The sequence below is a fragment of the Danio aesculapii genome, chromosome 1 (assembly GCF_903798145.1).
Source record: "Danio aesculapii chromosome 1, fDanAes4.1, whole genome shotgun sequence".
Lineage (NCBI taxonomy): Eukaryota > Metazoa > Chordata > Actinopteri > Cypriniformes > Danionidae > Danio > Danio aesculapii.
This window is the reverse complement of record NC_079435.1, coordinates 6677818-6694224: the sequence shown is the minus strand read 5'-3', so window position 1 is coordinate 6694224 and position 16407 is coordinate 6677818. Positions and strand designations below refer to the sequence as shown.

Sequence of the window (16407 nt, the reverse complement as noted above, 5' to 3'; positions counted from 1 at the left end):
CTTACACCGGCTGACGGGACAGGCTTGTCAGGTTGACGACCCGCCCATCAGGTGCAGAACTGGTTTTGGGTGAAAGCAGCCACGCCTGTGAGTGTGTGTGTGTGTGTGTGTAAGGTTTTTACTATGGTATTACACTGTACAGAAATGATTCATTGGATTTACTAAATTTTTTAAGGTAAGTGGTTGCAAACAATTTATATGTGCTGAATTTAAACAAACAAATTAAGTTGATTATTACTCAATTTAATTAGATTTAATTCAGCACATATAAATTGCTTGCCACCACTTACCGTAAAAAACTGGGTAAATCAATGAGGTTTAAGACGATAAGATTTTTTTGTTTTCTTGTTGAGATTAACCGTTGAAGCTTATTTTTTATAATTATGTTTTAGCAAAGAGAACTTTGGGATTGAATATAAAGTGTTCTTAAAGAGATAGTTCACCCAAAAACATTTCCTCACACTCAACTTTGATGAATGTCGTTCTTCTGTTGAACACAAAGGAAGATATTCTGAAGAATGCTGGGAAAAAGCAGCCATTGAAATTCATAGAATAAAAAAAAAACTATGGAAGTGGATGCTTATTTTTTCCAGCATATCTTCATTTGTGTTCAACAAAAGAAAGAAACGCAAACAGCTTTAGAAGATCTAGAACGTTTAGAAGATCTAGAACGTTTAGGAGATCTAGAACGTTTAGATGTAAAACATTTAGAAGATCTAGAATGTTTAGAAGATGTTAAATGTTTAGAAGATCTAGAACATATAGAATATCTAGAACGTTTAGAAGATCTAGAACTTTTAGAAGATCTAGAACGTTTAGATCTAGAACATATAGAAGATCTAGAACGTTTAGAAGATCTAGAACGTTTAGATCTAGAACATAGAAGATCTAGAACTTTTAGAAGATCTAGAACGTTTAGATCTAGAACATATAGAAGATCTAGAACGTTTAGAAGATCTAGAACATATAGAAGATCTAGAACGTTTAGATCTAGAACATATAGAAGATCTAGAACGTTTAGAAGATCTAGAACGTTTAGAAGATCTAGAACATTTAGAAGATCTAGAACGTTTAGAAGATCTAGAACGTTTAGAAGATCTAGAACGTTTAGAAGATGTTAAACATTTTGAAGATCTAGAACATTTAGAAGGTTTTGAACATTTAAAAGATTTAGAACATTTGGAAAATTTAGAACATTCAGATTTTCTAGAACGTTCAGCAGATTTAGAAGCTCTAGAACTTTCAGCAGCTCCTTCAGCAGATTTAGAAATTTTTTTGAAGATCTAGAATGTTTAGAAGGTTTAGAACCTTTAAAAGATTTAAAATGTTTAGAAGATCTAGAATGTATGGGTTTAGAACGTTTAGATCTTAACATTCTTAACATTCATTGGATTTACTCAATTTTTTTAAGGTAAGTGTTTGCAAACCATTTATATGTGCTGAATTTAAACAAACAAATTAAGTTGATTATTACTCAATTAAATTAGGTTATATTCAGCCCATATAAATTGTTTGCCATCACTTACCTTAAAAAACTGAGTAAATCAATGAGGTTTAAGACGGTATCAGATTTTTGTTTTCTTGTTGAGATTAACCGTTGAAGCTTTTTTTTAAATAATTATTTTTTAGGGGTTTTCACCTTTATTTTGACAGGACAGTAGAGAGTATTGTCAGGAAAGTCTGGGGAGCAGACAGAGGGGAAGGATCGGCATAGGACCACGAGGCGGGAATCGAACTCAGGTCGCCGAGAGCACCAAAGTGCATGTGTCGACGCACTAACCACTGGTGCCGACTTAACCGTTGAAGCTTTTATTGTGCTATATTATCAGAATATTGAATTAAGCAGATAAAAAAGTTCTTTAACAGGTTTAATAAATGAAAATATTTAGCGTACTGGTTTATTGTAGAGTCAATAAATGTTTAGACTTAATTCAGCTGCAAAAGGATTGTGGTAAATTACAGATAATACTTTATGGTGAAGACCTATTAGTGAATGTTATTGGATTTAAATCAGGTAGGAAAAATACAGATGTATTATAGTCACTATATTAATATTAGGTAAAAAATACACTTGAATAGTATTAGCTGAAGAGTTCAGATGCAAAAACCTGTGCCATCTGAAATTTTCTTCTAAAATGAGAGCCTTTTTTTCAGAATATGTTTGTGTTCGGTTATTTCACTTTATAGTCAATGCAAAGAACATATTATTTGCCATTAAAGTGCATTTACTGAACGAGAAAATTTTCAGACGGCATTTAGAGGTTTTTGCGTCTAACTCTTCAGTTGTGAACTTATTATTAAACAATTACAACTTGACTACAAATGTACATCAGCCAAGGTTAATAAAAGCATTTGAAGTTTTTAATTTGAGTCCAGTTAAATTAAATGATGTTAACTGTTGAAGCATTATTGCACATTGTTGAAAGCCCCGTGAAGAAGAGCTTTAAAATGTGCATTTTTTTTATTTGATGTTTGAGGTAATCTGAACTGAAAAATAAAGAGGGTGGGGTATAGAGTAGTCCCTCCCCTTTAAAAAAGAACAGCCAATAGCGTTTTGTTTTTATTAGAGCTCTGCCAGTGAGAGTGGTTGAGCTCAAAAGCATCAAATGTAAAGCAAATGAGAAGAGTCTTGAAGGAGGAAGGGCATGTCAGATACTAGAGAGCATCTGATTGGTCAAGATTTGATCAGAAATAGTATTAGTAGAAATAGGTGACATGAAAAAACAGTATGAGATGACTGTGAAATTTTCCTTGCTCTGTTAAACATAATTTTGGAAATATTTAAAAAAGAAAAAAAATTCAAAGGGGGGCAATTATTAGCCCCCCTTTATTTATTTTTTAATTTTTTTAATATTTCCAAAATGATGTTTAACAGAGCAAAGAAATTTTCACAGTATGTCTGATAATATTTTTTCTTCTGGAGAAAGTCAATTTCAGCTACAATAAAAGCAGTTTTTTTTTTTTAAACATTTTAAGGTCAATATTATTAGCCGCTTTAAGCTATATATTTTTTTTGATAGTCTACAGAACAAACCATCGTTATAAATAACTTGCTTAATTACCCTAACCTGCCTAGTTAACCTAATTAGCCTAGTTAAGCCTTTAAATGTCACTTTAAGCTGTTTAGAAGTGTCTTGAAAAATATCTAGTCAAATATTATTTACTGTAGTATCAATGAGTATCCAATTAAAAAAATCCATTTCAATTTCACAGAATCTTTAACAAACAATAGCCGTATAAATAATCAAACAATAGCAATATGCTTCCATCCAAATATGCGAATTGAAATTATGCAGAAAACCGATATCTCACGCCAATTTGTACATTTTTGATTTAGTGAATAATTTGTATGATCAAATTTTTTGCCTATTAGTATGATTTGCTCCTCCCCCAATGATGGTTGTGTTTGTGGGTGGGGTTTGGTGCCACGCCTCCTTTTAAAAGTTGTTTGATGTCACTTTTTGTGTGACTGAACTGTTGTACGAATAGCTACTAAATTGACAAAACGTAAAATAGCTACACTTCTGTGAGGCCAGCAAAACTGGGGAAAAAAATGCGAATACTGGATTTTATTCGGTAAACGAATGTTTCCATCATAGTTTGTGTGCATCTTTTCTTATTGAATAAAACGTTTATCTTAGTCGTGTGCATTTTCAAAATTGATGCATATCTTGGCATTTACATAGAGCATTTTTATTGCAATATTCCCAAATAGCACAAAAAGTAGGTGGATGGAAACATGGCTAATGTGTCGATTAATATTTCAGCAGGCCAGATTATTGTAGTATCGAATATTGTAGTTGGCCACAATACTAGGACACATGATTGATCAAATAAAGCATTTGGCGCTGTTACGAAAATCACTGCAAATAATATCTGAATATTTTTAGAAACCATCTAAATAATTATAAATAATGAATAATTATTCAAGGAGTTTTGAAGTGCAGCAGATATCAAGTTTGTCTGTGGTTATCACCAACATAATTATTGAATATTGGCATTGTCTAGATCAGGGGTGCCCATACTCGTGAGTGTCCTGCAGGGTTTAGCTCCAACTTGCCTCAACACACCTGCCAGGAAGTTTCTAGTACCTAGACGGAGCTTGATTAGCTAGTTCAGGTGTTTAATTGGGGTTTAAGCTAAAACGTGCAGGACACCGGCCCTCCAGGACTGAGTTTAGCCACCCCTGGTCTAGATATTACAGTGCTGGAATAATCAGAAAGACGATTCAGCCATTAAACGTTAGAAAGATATATTTAAATGTTGATGCAAAAACACCCTGTTCTGGAAACAAATGACACTGAAGCATTAGTTTTCTCTTCAATGTTCCAGACTAACATCACATTGATTATGCTGAAAAAAACATTCTGGGTAAAAACTAAGTGCAGGAGTCTACAAATCATTCAAGTGCATCTATTAGGCCACGAAAACTGCAATCTAAACTGATCTTTAAAGGGACAGTTCACTCAAAAAACAAATCTGCTATTACTTACTGCCATCCAAACCAGTTGGAGTTTCTTTCTTCAGCTGAACACAAGAGAAGATATACTGAAGAATAAGCCGATATTAATTTAATAAAGCACTATTTTTAATTTCATCTATGGATGTTAACGGCTGTTGTTTTCCATCATTCTTCACAATATCTTGTTTTGTGTTCAACAGAAGAAAGACTTTCATTAACGTTAAAAACCACTTGAGCGTGAGGAAATAAACAATCAGGAAATGTTGAACTGTCCCTTTAAGCTAAACTAAACGTCCTTTCATTGACTGCTACTAGACTCGGATACTACATTACTTCCTCTAAGGACTGTTTTTCACCTAAAGGTAAGATGAATCCAGATTATCAGGCTTCCTTGTGAAAAGCCAAGGCCTGCAGGATAACAGTGTTTTCATTATTACCTTATAAACGTGGGCAAACACATACAATAGAAATGATACAGCAAAACTAACAGATCTGAAAAATAATCCAGAGATGAAAACAGTGACCTAGCGTTCTTCTCCACATATATACATATTTACATCCAGACAGAAGCAGGATGCACTTCTGACCTCAACACGAGGAACTTATATCGTAACCACCAAAGAAAAGAGAGATTTAAACAGCTAAATTCTCACATAACTCAGGTCATATTTCACAGGGGAAAAATATTGAGATTTTTCTCAAAGAAAAGCAAGCCTGTTATTAGTTTTACTAAGAATGATCGGACTATAATATTTAAACATATTTATCCCCCAAAGTTCATACTGCAATACCTATAATAATCACAATAATTATCAATTATTATTATTATTTTCAATGATGATATTTTATACTTCCCTGCATATTTAATTTAATTGGCACAAACTTATAAATATTTGCCCTGTTTACTTTTGTACAGTAATGACATTTATAACAAAATATTTTATTACTGTAAAGATACAGATACACTCAAATTATTTATCAATTATTCATCTAAAGTAAACAAATATCCCCCTGATAAATGCATCGTAATTTAAATAACATCTTGCTTTATTTTCTGCATTACAGCAAAGAGAACTTTGGGATTGAATATAAAGTGCTCTTAAAGAGATAGTTCACCCAAAAACATTTCCTCACACTCAACTTTGATGAATGTTGTTCTTCTGTTGAACACAAAGTAAGATATTCTGAAGAATGTTGGAAGAAAGCAGCCATTGAAATCTATAGAATAAAAAAACTAATAGAAGTGGATGCTTATTTTTTCCAGCATTTCTTCATTTGTGTTCAACAAAAAGAAACGCAAACAACTTTAGAAGATTTAGAACATTTAGGAGATCTAGAACGTTTAGAAGATGTAAAACGTTTAGAAGATCTAGAACGTTTAGAAGATGTAAAACGTTTAGAAGATGTAAAACGTTTAGAAGATGTAAAACGTTTAGAAGATTTAGAACATTTAGAAGATGTAAAACGTTTAGAAGATGTAAAACGTTTAGAAGATCTAGAACATTTAGAAGGTTAACATTTAGAAGATTTAAAACATTTAGAAGATCTAGAACGTTTAAGACGATTTAGAATGTTCAGATTTTTTAGAACGTTCAGCAGATTTAGAAAATGTAGAAGATCTAGAATGTTAGATCAAGAACGTTCAACAGATTTAGAAAAATTTTGAAATTACAGTTCTAAATTTTCTAAATGTTCTAGATCTTCTTAATTTTCTAAATTGCCTAAACATTCTAGATCTTCTAAACGTTCAAGAACGTTCAGCTGATTTGAAAAATTTGGAAGATCTAGAACGTTTAGAAGATCTAGAATGTTTAAAACATTTAAAAGATTTAAAACGTTTAGAAAATCTAGTACGTTAAGCAGATTTAGAACATTTAGTATATCTAGAATGTTTGTAGATTTATAATGTTTAGAAGATATAGAACATTCAGCAGATCTAGAACGTTTAGAAGATCTAGAACCTTTAGAAGATTTAGAACGTTTAGAAATTTAGAACGTTTAGAAGACCTTCTGTATCTTCTGAACGTTCTAGACCTAGAATGTTCAGAAGATCTAGAATGTTTAGAAGATTTAGAACGTTTGGAAGATCTAGAATGCTCAGCAGATTTAGAATGTTTAGAAGATCTAAAACATTCAGAAGATCAAAAAGATTCAGAAGATTTAGAACATTCAAAAAATCTAGAACATTCAGATGATCTAAAACATTCAAAAGATCTAGAACGTTTAGAAGATCTAGAGCGTTTAGACTTGAAGGAACAGCAAATGATGACAGAATTTTCACTTTTAGGTGATCCATCACTTTAATGGCATATTTTTATTTAGGTGAAGTAAGCATGTTTGAATTTTGATGTGAAATATGACCTAGAGGAGTATTCCTGCTCACTGCTCCTGCTTCTCCATGGCTGTTCCTGTCACCAGCAGCAGGTTACAGGCCATGAACTGCACATTGAGGATGTTACTAGTGCTGCCGGTGTACTGTCCAATCAACTCGCTGCTGCAGCCGTCAGTGGGGGCGGAGCCATGAGCGTTGCGAATGTCCCACACGCGCACAGTGTTGTCCATAGACGCGGACGCCACTAAACTGCTGTCCTGGCTGAAGGAGAGGCTGCTGATAGTGTCGGTGTGTCCGCGCAGATCTTTAAACAAGCCCCCAGATGCCAGATCCCACAGTTTCAATCTCTGATCCTCACCGGCAGATGCTAAATACTTTCCGTTTGGTGAAAAAGCGAGCGTCAGGACGGGTCCGCGGTGCCCGGTGAACAGCCTCACAGACGCCCCCTGCTGGGTGCTCCACAGGCGTACGGTTTTATCTGTTGATCCTGTCGCAATATAATTAGAGTTTGGGTGGAACTTAACACAGTCGACATCTGAGAGGTGGCCGGCATACAGACGGAGTGGATACGTGCGGGCGAAGCTCCAGAGGCGAGCAGTGCGGTCGTGGGAAGCTGTGGAGAAATACAGGCTGCAGGGACTCACGTCTACATCCCATACAGGGTAAGCATGGCCACGGTACAGGACGGTATTTGTGAAACTCTTGAGGTCCCAGTAGCGAACCGTGGAGTCCTCCGAGCAGGAGAGCAGGCCGGAGGCATCTGTCAGGAAGGCTGTTCGATATACAGGACCGCTGTGTCCACGCAAAGTCTTTATCTCACTGCCCGAGGCGTCCTCGTCATCTGCCTGAGGAGAAAAAGAAAAATATTTATATAAAAAATTTAGTTGAAGTCAGAACTATTGGCCCTCCAGAAATTATAAGGCCCCTGTATATCGTTTCTCCAATAATCGTCTTTCCATTAAACAGAAATTGGGGCTAATAACTGAAGAGGGCTAATAATTCTGACTTTAACTGTATATACACCCTCAGAGCTCTTCAAAACGAGTGTGTCTGCCAGCGTTCCCTCACCTCCTCCTCCAGAACATCACAGGCCAGTCTGATCTTGGACACGTCGGCTCTGTGCGGTCCTGCCTTCAGCTTGCGGGCCCTCAGGCTCCAGAGCTTCACTGCGGAGTTATCGAAGCCGGCCGCCAGCAGGCGACTGTCCGCTGACACCTCAGCCGTGTTCAGCAGCTGCTCCGTGTGCTGGAAGGCGTAGAAGCAGACGGTGGTGAGCGACGGCGGGCCTTCGCGCACACGCTTTATGCAGTCCTGTAGAGTCTCCAGTGCAGCCTCGTTCTGTGGTAAACCTGCAGGCACCTCCAGCCGCTCCGCTCCATCTGAACCATCCACTGATGCCCATGTGGAGGAAGAAGAAGAGCTGGTGTTTCCTGCTCCAACCCCTGCACCGTACAGCTGGTAGTCTGTTCTCTGCGCAGCAGTCACCTCCACCTTAAAACACACAGGTATGATTGTAATTAGGGCTGCATGACATTGGAAAAAGCTGAGATTGCAATATTTCGTTTTTCTGTGATATGAATATAATTGAGGACTATGATAGAAAAGAACTCTAACTTTTTATTTTTTATTTATTTATATATATATGAGCAATATTACACGAGAAGCAGTGCGATATGGCAATATACCAGCACTGGTGGGAGGTATGCATTGCCTTAGTGTCCCACCAGTGCTGATATACATCCATATCGCACTGCTACGAGTGTAATACTGCATTTATACAACAGTTCGATGGCACAATCGTGTATATAAAAAAGAAAATCAAACACGGAGAGTCTAAAAACCCTTTTGAATGAGGAACTACTTTCTTCCGCCATTCATTTTCATCTGCAGCTGACGTCAGAACAGCAAAAGCTGTTACTATTTCCCCAATGTCACTTTAGAGCTAGTGTTTGAATGATTTTCTAGCTTAATGTCTAAATTGATAACAAAACACGTGATTTTGCTGACATTTTAAGATTATAAGGCTGAACTTAACATGAAATTCCATCCGTCTACAGAGATATCTCAATACAGTGTTACAGTCTACAGTATTTCTCTGTTGCAATCGGGATATCACAATAATTAACCCCGAAAAAAAGCAGCACAATCATCACCAGACTGCCGTTGTGTTTGCGATAAGGAGGGGGTGTTCGGGGGGTGAGGTCTCTGAATAACACTGTTGAGAACATGGATAGGAAAGTAACTGTATTAAAATAGGGACCGTCTTATAAATAAACTACATAGATGCAATCTAAACAAAAGAGAGAGATCGACTAAGAATATCACTTACCAGTTTAATAATGATTTCATCAGCTGTAGTTAGAAAACATGCAGTTTTAATCTTCTAAGCAAGGGCTTATTATGCGGTCCTGGTGCCATCTTGTGGATAGACAACATCAACTGTCTTTGGCTAATGGACGCATCTCTCAAGATTATAAATATTTTGAAATAGGCACTTTCTTATAAATAAACTGCATAATGGCAATCTAAACAACTACATCCACAAATTGAAAAAGCCTCAAATGTACATTGTGTTGTCCAACAGCTGCAATATTTGTCAAACCGTAAGTGTCCTCTTGTCGCTGTATGTGGGCGGAGTAATACAGAAGAGTGAGGAGGCTGTACAAATGCTGATATTGCAGAATATCACACGTCTATCAGCCAATCAGATTCAAGAACAAGACAGAACTGTTGTATAAATACACACACACACACACGCACAAAATATATTAAAGCACAGATGAAAACAATAAAACAACGGTAAATAAAGGTAATTTAAAGGTAAATAGAACAAAGCGCTTACTGATTATCTCATTCTTAACCTTGTAATTGTTTTTATCTGTGCTTTAACTTGTTTTTTTTATTGTATATTTTATGCAGATCCACTCAGTATAGAAAATATTATGGTTTTACACTTTATTTTTGCTCTTCCTGTGACTGACATGGCAGTTTCTGATTAGCTGTATGTTTCCAAGTGTCCATCAGCAACTAGCAAACCCTGCTCTGTTTCACACTGAACAAAGTTAGCACTGCTATGCTTTATATGTATATTCATTTATTTAGATAGATTAATTGCTTGTATAATATTTCTATACTATTTATTAATCACTAATATCGCTATTAATTGCTATTAATTGCTAACACCGCTTTCAAATTGCAGGTGTTAAACATGTCTTTACCCGGAGTTAGAAGTTGTGTTTATAACAATGATAATCCAGGGTTAAGCGCAGTGTGAACAGCCCAATAGAGGACGACAACTCTTTCTGTCAGTACTATATTAGGGCGCACTCACACTGTTATCCGAACCATGCCCAGGTGTGTTTCCCGCTTCATTTCATTGTGAGTGCTCTGAATCGGGCTCAGGCTTGATTCAGTTGGCCGACCCTGGTTGAAAGAGGTGTGCCAGATCGCAGTTCATTTGGGCTTTGGTGTGGTATGCTTGTAGTGTGAGTGCAAAGCACACCTGAGCCCGAAACTGAAGCTCTTTTTGCCTGAAACGTGACTTTTAAGGGACTGTTACATATGGATTTATTAATCATTCTTACTGTTCAATGAATGCAAACTGTCGTAGTTTATTAAAGACACAAACCCCTCACTGCACGACAGCTGCACCTTCAGCAAACCTCCTAATACCTGCAGACTTTCAAAAGTGACTTATCTGTTTGGTGAAATATTTGACTGTCACTTCATCACAAACGACTAAGATGATATAATATATATAACTAAAGAAATCTCCACTGTGCTGAGCGAGAGCACTTCTCTTCTGTTAAACTGAACAGCGCATCACCGATAACGTAAGCGTGCTCAGGCTCAGATGCAATGTGAGTGCAGGCTGTCGGGGGAGAAAGGAGGGGGGCCAAGCGTGCTTCGGCAGAGGTCAAGGCAACTGTATCTAGAGAGAGTACGCCTTTAAGCAGGTCGCACACCGGAAGCGACGCGCACATGACAGTTAAAAGTATCACACACCAGACATGGACATTCGCATTATATATAACATGAAACTAATCAGATGGTGTCTGTGGCGCAGCGGAGAAATGAACAGTGTCCTTAGTCGTTGTTGGACGCCGCGGACAGCTGCCGACTTGCGGCGCTGGTGTGTGTACCCTGATAGAAACCTATGTTTAGAATTCTGAAATGTATGGTGCTGCGTGGCGCAGCGCTTCTGGTGTGCGACCTGCTTTAGAGTCATTCTGGATACTCATACCTGTAGATGTGCGGTGAGCACCCAGCAGATGGCGCTGTTGTCTTCACTTTGCAGGTAGCGCAGCAGGTAACTGTACGCTTGATCTGTCAGGTGAACAACATACTTGTGGTCCAGCAGGGCGCACAGTTTAGGGTTTGTGGTCACATCCTGCAAGATGAGGAAAAAAAAAAGAAATGCCAGAAATGAATGAAATATGCTGTGCATTCAATCTGACAAAATGGAATATATAAATTATAATAAAATAAATTAGTAAAAATCATGTAAATAAATTATATATATATATATATATATCGAGCCCTGATATATTTGTTTTGCTTAATAAAACAATATAGAAATATTCAAAATCAAACAAAAAGTGCTTAGGGGTAGCTTAAATAATGTATTGGTGCACTTTGGGTCAGAGATTCATCAGAATAAACAAGCAAAAATCAGCCCAAGGCACTTGAAAAATGTGGAAAATATAAAATATATATATATATTTTTTATATATATATATATTTTTTTTTTACAGTTTTTGCTGTTTAATGTAGAAATATTATACAAACAGCTTATCTACATCTATCCATCTAAATAAGAGTATAGTTGAGCAATTAAAATGTTAAATATACAGGACACACAGAGTTTCTAACAGTAAAGTATCAGACCTGCAGAGTTAGGGCTCCTCGCAGCAGGTCCACGATGGCCTTCTGCTCAGGGTCCTGCTGGAAGAGCGAGTGAAAGCGGCTATAGAACGAGTCCAGCGCCCCCTTCAGGCCACATCGGGCCATGTGCAGGTGCAGGTAGAGGAAGAGCGGGAACAAGACGCTGCTCGCCTCCTTTACCAGCGGCCCTTCAGCCTCTGACAGCAGAGAGAAGCACTGATAAAACCACAGCGGCTCATACAGACAGTGTGCTTTAAAGATGATCATATTTTATCAGATTGTGTGATATCACATTAAATGGAAGCAATGGAAAATTATGCCTTGCTGATGAGTTAATTATGAGCCTGCCCTGCAATAACATACCTATCTGCATTGTATTATATAATATACAACATAATATAAAATACAAATAAATGCAATACACATATATAAATTAATATACAACATAAATGATATTAATATACTGTTTAATACACTTTACTTTAGTATGATTCATAAACACTACAATAATTTTTCATGAGGGATTGCAGTCGTAAAATTACAAGTCTGATTTGACTTAATACTCAATTTAAGCTACAGCTTATTGCGAATAAATATGGCAAATCTGACAAAATATCAGCAAAAAATGACTGATTCTTGACAAAACATTGGCTTATTGGATTTCTATCTAATATATATATATTTTAATAATAGTAATATTAGTATATTACTTATATATTAGCATATTAATTACTATTTTAATATTTATTTTATGTTGAAGTTATTTAAAATAATATTCATATTTTAATATTGATTACCATTTTAATATTTATGTTGAATTTATAATTTAATTTCAATATTAATTAATTTATATATATATATATATATTTAGGTTTTAATATTCACATTTAAAAAAATGTTTTATTATATAATTTCTAATCTGAATATTCAATATTAATTCAAATATTGCCTTACAACAACAACAACAATATATATATATATATATATATATATATATATATATATATATATATATATATATATATATATATATATATATATATATATATATATATATATATATAATATATAAACATTCAAACAAACATAAAATATTTTAACATTCATATTTTAATATTTATTTTATGAAGAATTTAATTTTAAATAATATTAATTACAATTTAAATATTTAATGTTGAATTTACATTTTAATATAATATAAATATTACAAATATTGTTAACATCATTTCTCATCTGAATATTAAATATCGTGCATCCCGGGTGTGTGTGAGGATCCGGTCTCTCACCCTGCAGGAAGGAGCGTAGCCTGGAGAACTGGTTCTCATACTGCTGAGGGTCCGCCTGACACGGGGCTGCAGACACCACATTGGCACAACTCGACTCGGTCTGAACTGCACAGGTCAGAAACACAGGGAAACAGTCAAGATTAGCATTGCTTTTGTTATCATTTACGGTTACATTTGAAGTCAGAATTATTAGTCCTCCGGTAAAATTTTAATTCTTTTATATTTTCCATATGTTCTGTTTAACAGAAAGATTTTCTTCAACAGATTTAGAAACATAATAGTTTTAATAACTCATTTCTAATAACTGATTTCCTTTATCTTTGCCTTGATGACAGTAAATAATATTTGACTAGATATTTTTCAAGACACTTCTATACAGCTTACAGTTACATTTAAAGGCTTAAATAGGTTAATTAGGCAGGTTAGTGTAATTAGGAAAGTCATTGTATAATGATGGTTTGTTGTGTAGACAATGGAAAAATGATATTGCTTAAGGGGGCTAATAATGTTGACCTTAAAATGGTTTAAAAAATTGTTTTATTCCAGCCGAAATAAATAAAACAAATAAGAGTTTTTCCAGAAAAAAAAAATTATAGGAAATACTGTGAAAAATTCCTTGCTCTGGTAAATCATTTGGGAAATAATAAAAAAAAATTTACAGGAGGCCAAATATAATAATTTGGTTTATTCACCTGTCAGACTGGCCGCCATCTCCTCAGCGGTTTGGGAGAGTTTTGCTCCTTTCAGTGATCCATCAGTGTCGATATACTGTCTCCTCTTCAGGTACTGCGTCACCGCATACTGTATCTGCTCCGTGCGGACACGCTTCATCTCCTCAAGAACACACAGAATACACACTAAACATCAAGCATCTGTAGAAGCAAATCATCTAGAAGTATCATAACAGGGGAATCATATCAGCTTGAATATTTGATTCATTTTTAGAAAACCTACAAGTGTTACTATTTTCCCAGAGGTATGATGAAGGGGCGTTTTCTAGGGATGTCTGAGGTCAAACCTGAGGTGAGAATTTTGCTATTTTCAGAGCTGTGGTGTGCCTGCGTTGAGTTTTTATGGATTATATTCTTGTGTGGTGTTTGCTAACTGGATGTGCGCCCTCAATGGGAGATCTCTTATATCATTTGCAATAAAGCTGTGAAAATTCTGCACACAATTAAAAAATTGACTTATCGTAATAATAATGATGATTTCATAGTATTTTTTGTTCCTACTACAAACGCAAATGTCTTTTTTTACAGCAGAAATCTTCAGAATATCTTGCTTTGTGAACAAGAAAAAAAATTAATAAAAGTTTAGTGTCACTAGAATGTGAGTAAATGGTGAGGAAATGTTTATTTGGGTGAATTACCGCAGTAATTTTGGCATAGTGAATCAAATGGTTGAGTCGGCACACAAGCTCTGACATTACTCCAATAATTGAGGTAAAATTGGTTTTATACTCGCAAATTCAGACTTTCTTCTTAATATTACAATCAGAACAGTCTTCTTTGCAAATGCTGAACAGGGATTTCACATTACAGGGTTCATACACATTTTTACTACAAAAATTCCATGACTTTTCCAGGACTTTCAAATCAATTTTCATGACCCAATGTTTCATGTAATGTCTAAATATACGTAGTAAATCATAAGAAACGTTAAAATTTATTACAGCATTTCATAAAACACGCAATAGTTTCCATTTATTTTAATATCTATGTAAAATAGACGATGCTTACACAGCACTAATGATGTGAGAGCATGTTTTTGGCCAAGAAAAGAAAATTAAAAACAACTAACCTCCATTCCAGTATACAGATATTTGTCAAACTAATTTTAGATGATGTTAATAGTTTGTTAAACTTGTAATAGTAGGTAAACCTACTTCTATTGTAAAGCCGTGATCACACTGCACTTTTCACTCAATAGACTTCCATTTATAGGCATGCTAATGCGGCAGACCAGAAACGCTAGCACGTGTTTCGCATTTCACTGCATTCGTAAGTTCAAGCTTGGTGAAATCTTACCTGTGAAATCACATCAGGTGAATGTGTGAGACCAATAGAAGATCATATAAAATAAGAAATTTACAATATGGAGCAATCGCTCATTTACTTATGTCTAATCATATTGTTTAACACTACCCCTTTTCACAGCGCTGCACGACAGAATTTCGCAAGCACAAGCTCAAGTGTGACCGCAGCTTAAGCCGCTAAATGACTAAATGTAATTTCCATGACTTTTCTAAAACCTTGTGGGTTTTTCTGTTTTTCCAGGCCTGGAAAATGGCATGTAAAAATTCCATGACTTTTCCAGGGTTTCCAAAACCGTATGAATCCTTATATTAGCTGCCAACGAGTATCAAAGCACAACATTGTTCATAGTCAGGTAAATGGTGATACTGTTGTTCTGACATCACAATTACATGCGTTTACATGCAATATTCAAAGTAGCATGCTAAACAATATAGTGACCTTGACGCAAGTTGTCACGGTTCAAAAACAAATGAATGTGTCAATATAAAGCCAACTTTACCTCAATATGTTTAAGCTCTATATATATATATCTATTTTTAGAGTATACTTTGAGATTTTTTACTCATATGCTTGTGTGGTTTTTGCTTACTCGATGTACGCACTTGATGGGTGATCTCTTATTTACAATATCTCTTATTTAAAATATAACTATAAAAATACAAACTTAGACGTATCTGCTATTTTTGTTCCTACGACGAATGTAAATGTCTGTTTTTACCCCCAGAAATGTTCAAAGCTGCTTTGACACAATCTACATTGTATAAGCGCTATACAAATAAAGGTGAATTGAATTGAAATATCTTGTTTTGTGAAGAAAAGACAATTATCAAAGTTTAGTATCACTTTAATGTGAGTAACTGGTGAGGATTTTTTTATTTTTTGGGTGAAATACCCCGTTGATTTTCGCGTAATGAATCAAACTTTCGCGTCCGCATTCAACATCTGACGTTGTTCAATTAATGCTGCCTACTTAGGGAACTCGTTAGAGTTTGAGATACAGCCATTAGTAGCAGGTTAGATTTTGTGCAATGCAACCAAAGCAATGGAGGGTGAAAAGCCAGAACACAAATCAAATTCACGAGAATCTTAAGATAACATTAATTAAACTAATTGAATAAATCAAGGCTACTCAAGAGACTCCTGCAGCTGCGCGGCCTCGACCATCATCACGTTTCCAGATTTCTGAACACAAATACACTAAATCTATTCCGGTTTACAGCTCCTCAATAGTTTAGCAAAGATGTTAAACACCTACTGCATAATCCGTGAATGCCTGTCCTGGAGAAAAGTGCTGTTTTACGCCATGAAAGAGGCTGTGAGACTGACCGCTTCTCTTCTCCAGCGCAGCTCCATTGGTCGAGCGATTTTTTCTTCGGCGCTTCCACTGACGGCGCGCTGAGACTGCAG

General features: G+C 35.6%; 1 protein-coding gene across 2 annotated transcripts; it reads right to left on the bottom strand.

Moving 5' to 3' along the window:
* Positions 1-6535: 6535 nt before the first annotated feature.
* LOC130232526 (TAF5-like RNA polymerase II p300/CBP-associated factor-associated factor 65 kDa subunit 5L) lies at positions 6536-16360 on the bottom strand. 2 transcript variants are annotated; one of them, XM_056462587.1, is made up of 7 exons: positions 16252-16360; positions 13657-13798; positions 12965-13069; positions 11682-11875; positions 11038-11184; positions 7863-8285; positions 6536-7639 (listed from the first exon to the last, which is right to left on the bottom strand). In XM_056462587.1, exons 2-7 carry the CDS (start codon positions 13793-13795, stop codon positions 6842-6844), a joined length of 1806 nt encoding a protein of 601 aa, XP_056318562.1. In that variant the 5' UTR covers positions 13796-13798; positions 16252-16360; the 3' UTR covers positions 6536-6841. The 2 variants fall into 2 exon arrangements, with proteins under 2 accessions (XP_056318562.1, XP_056318486.1); XM_056462511.1 differs by having other exon boundaries at positions 6537-7639; positions 16256-16360.
* Positions 16361-16407: the final 47 nt, after the last annotated feature.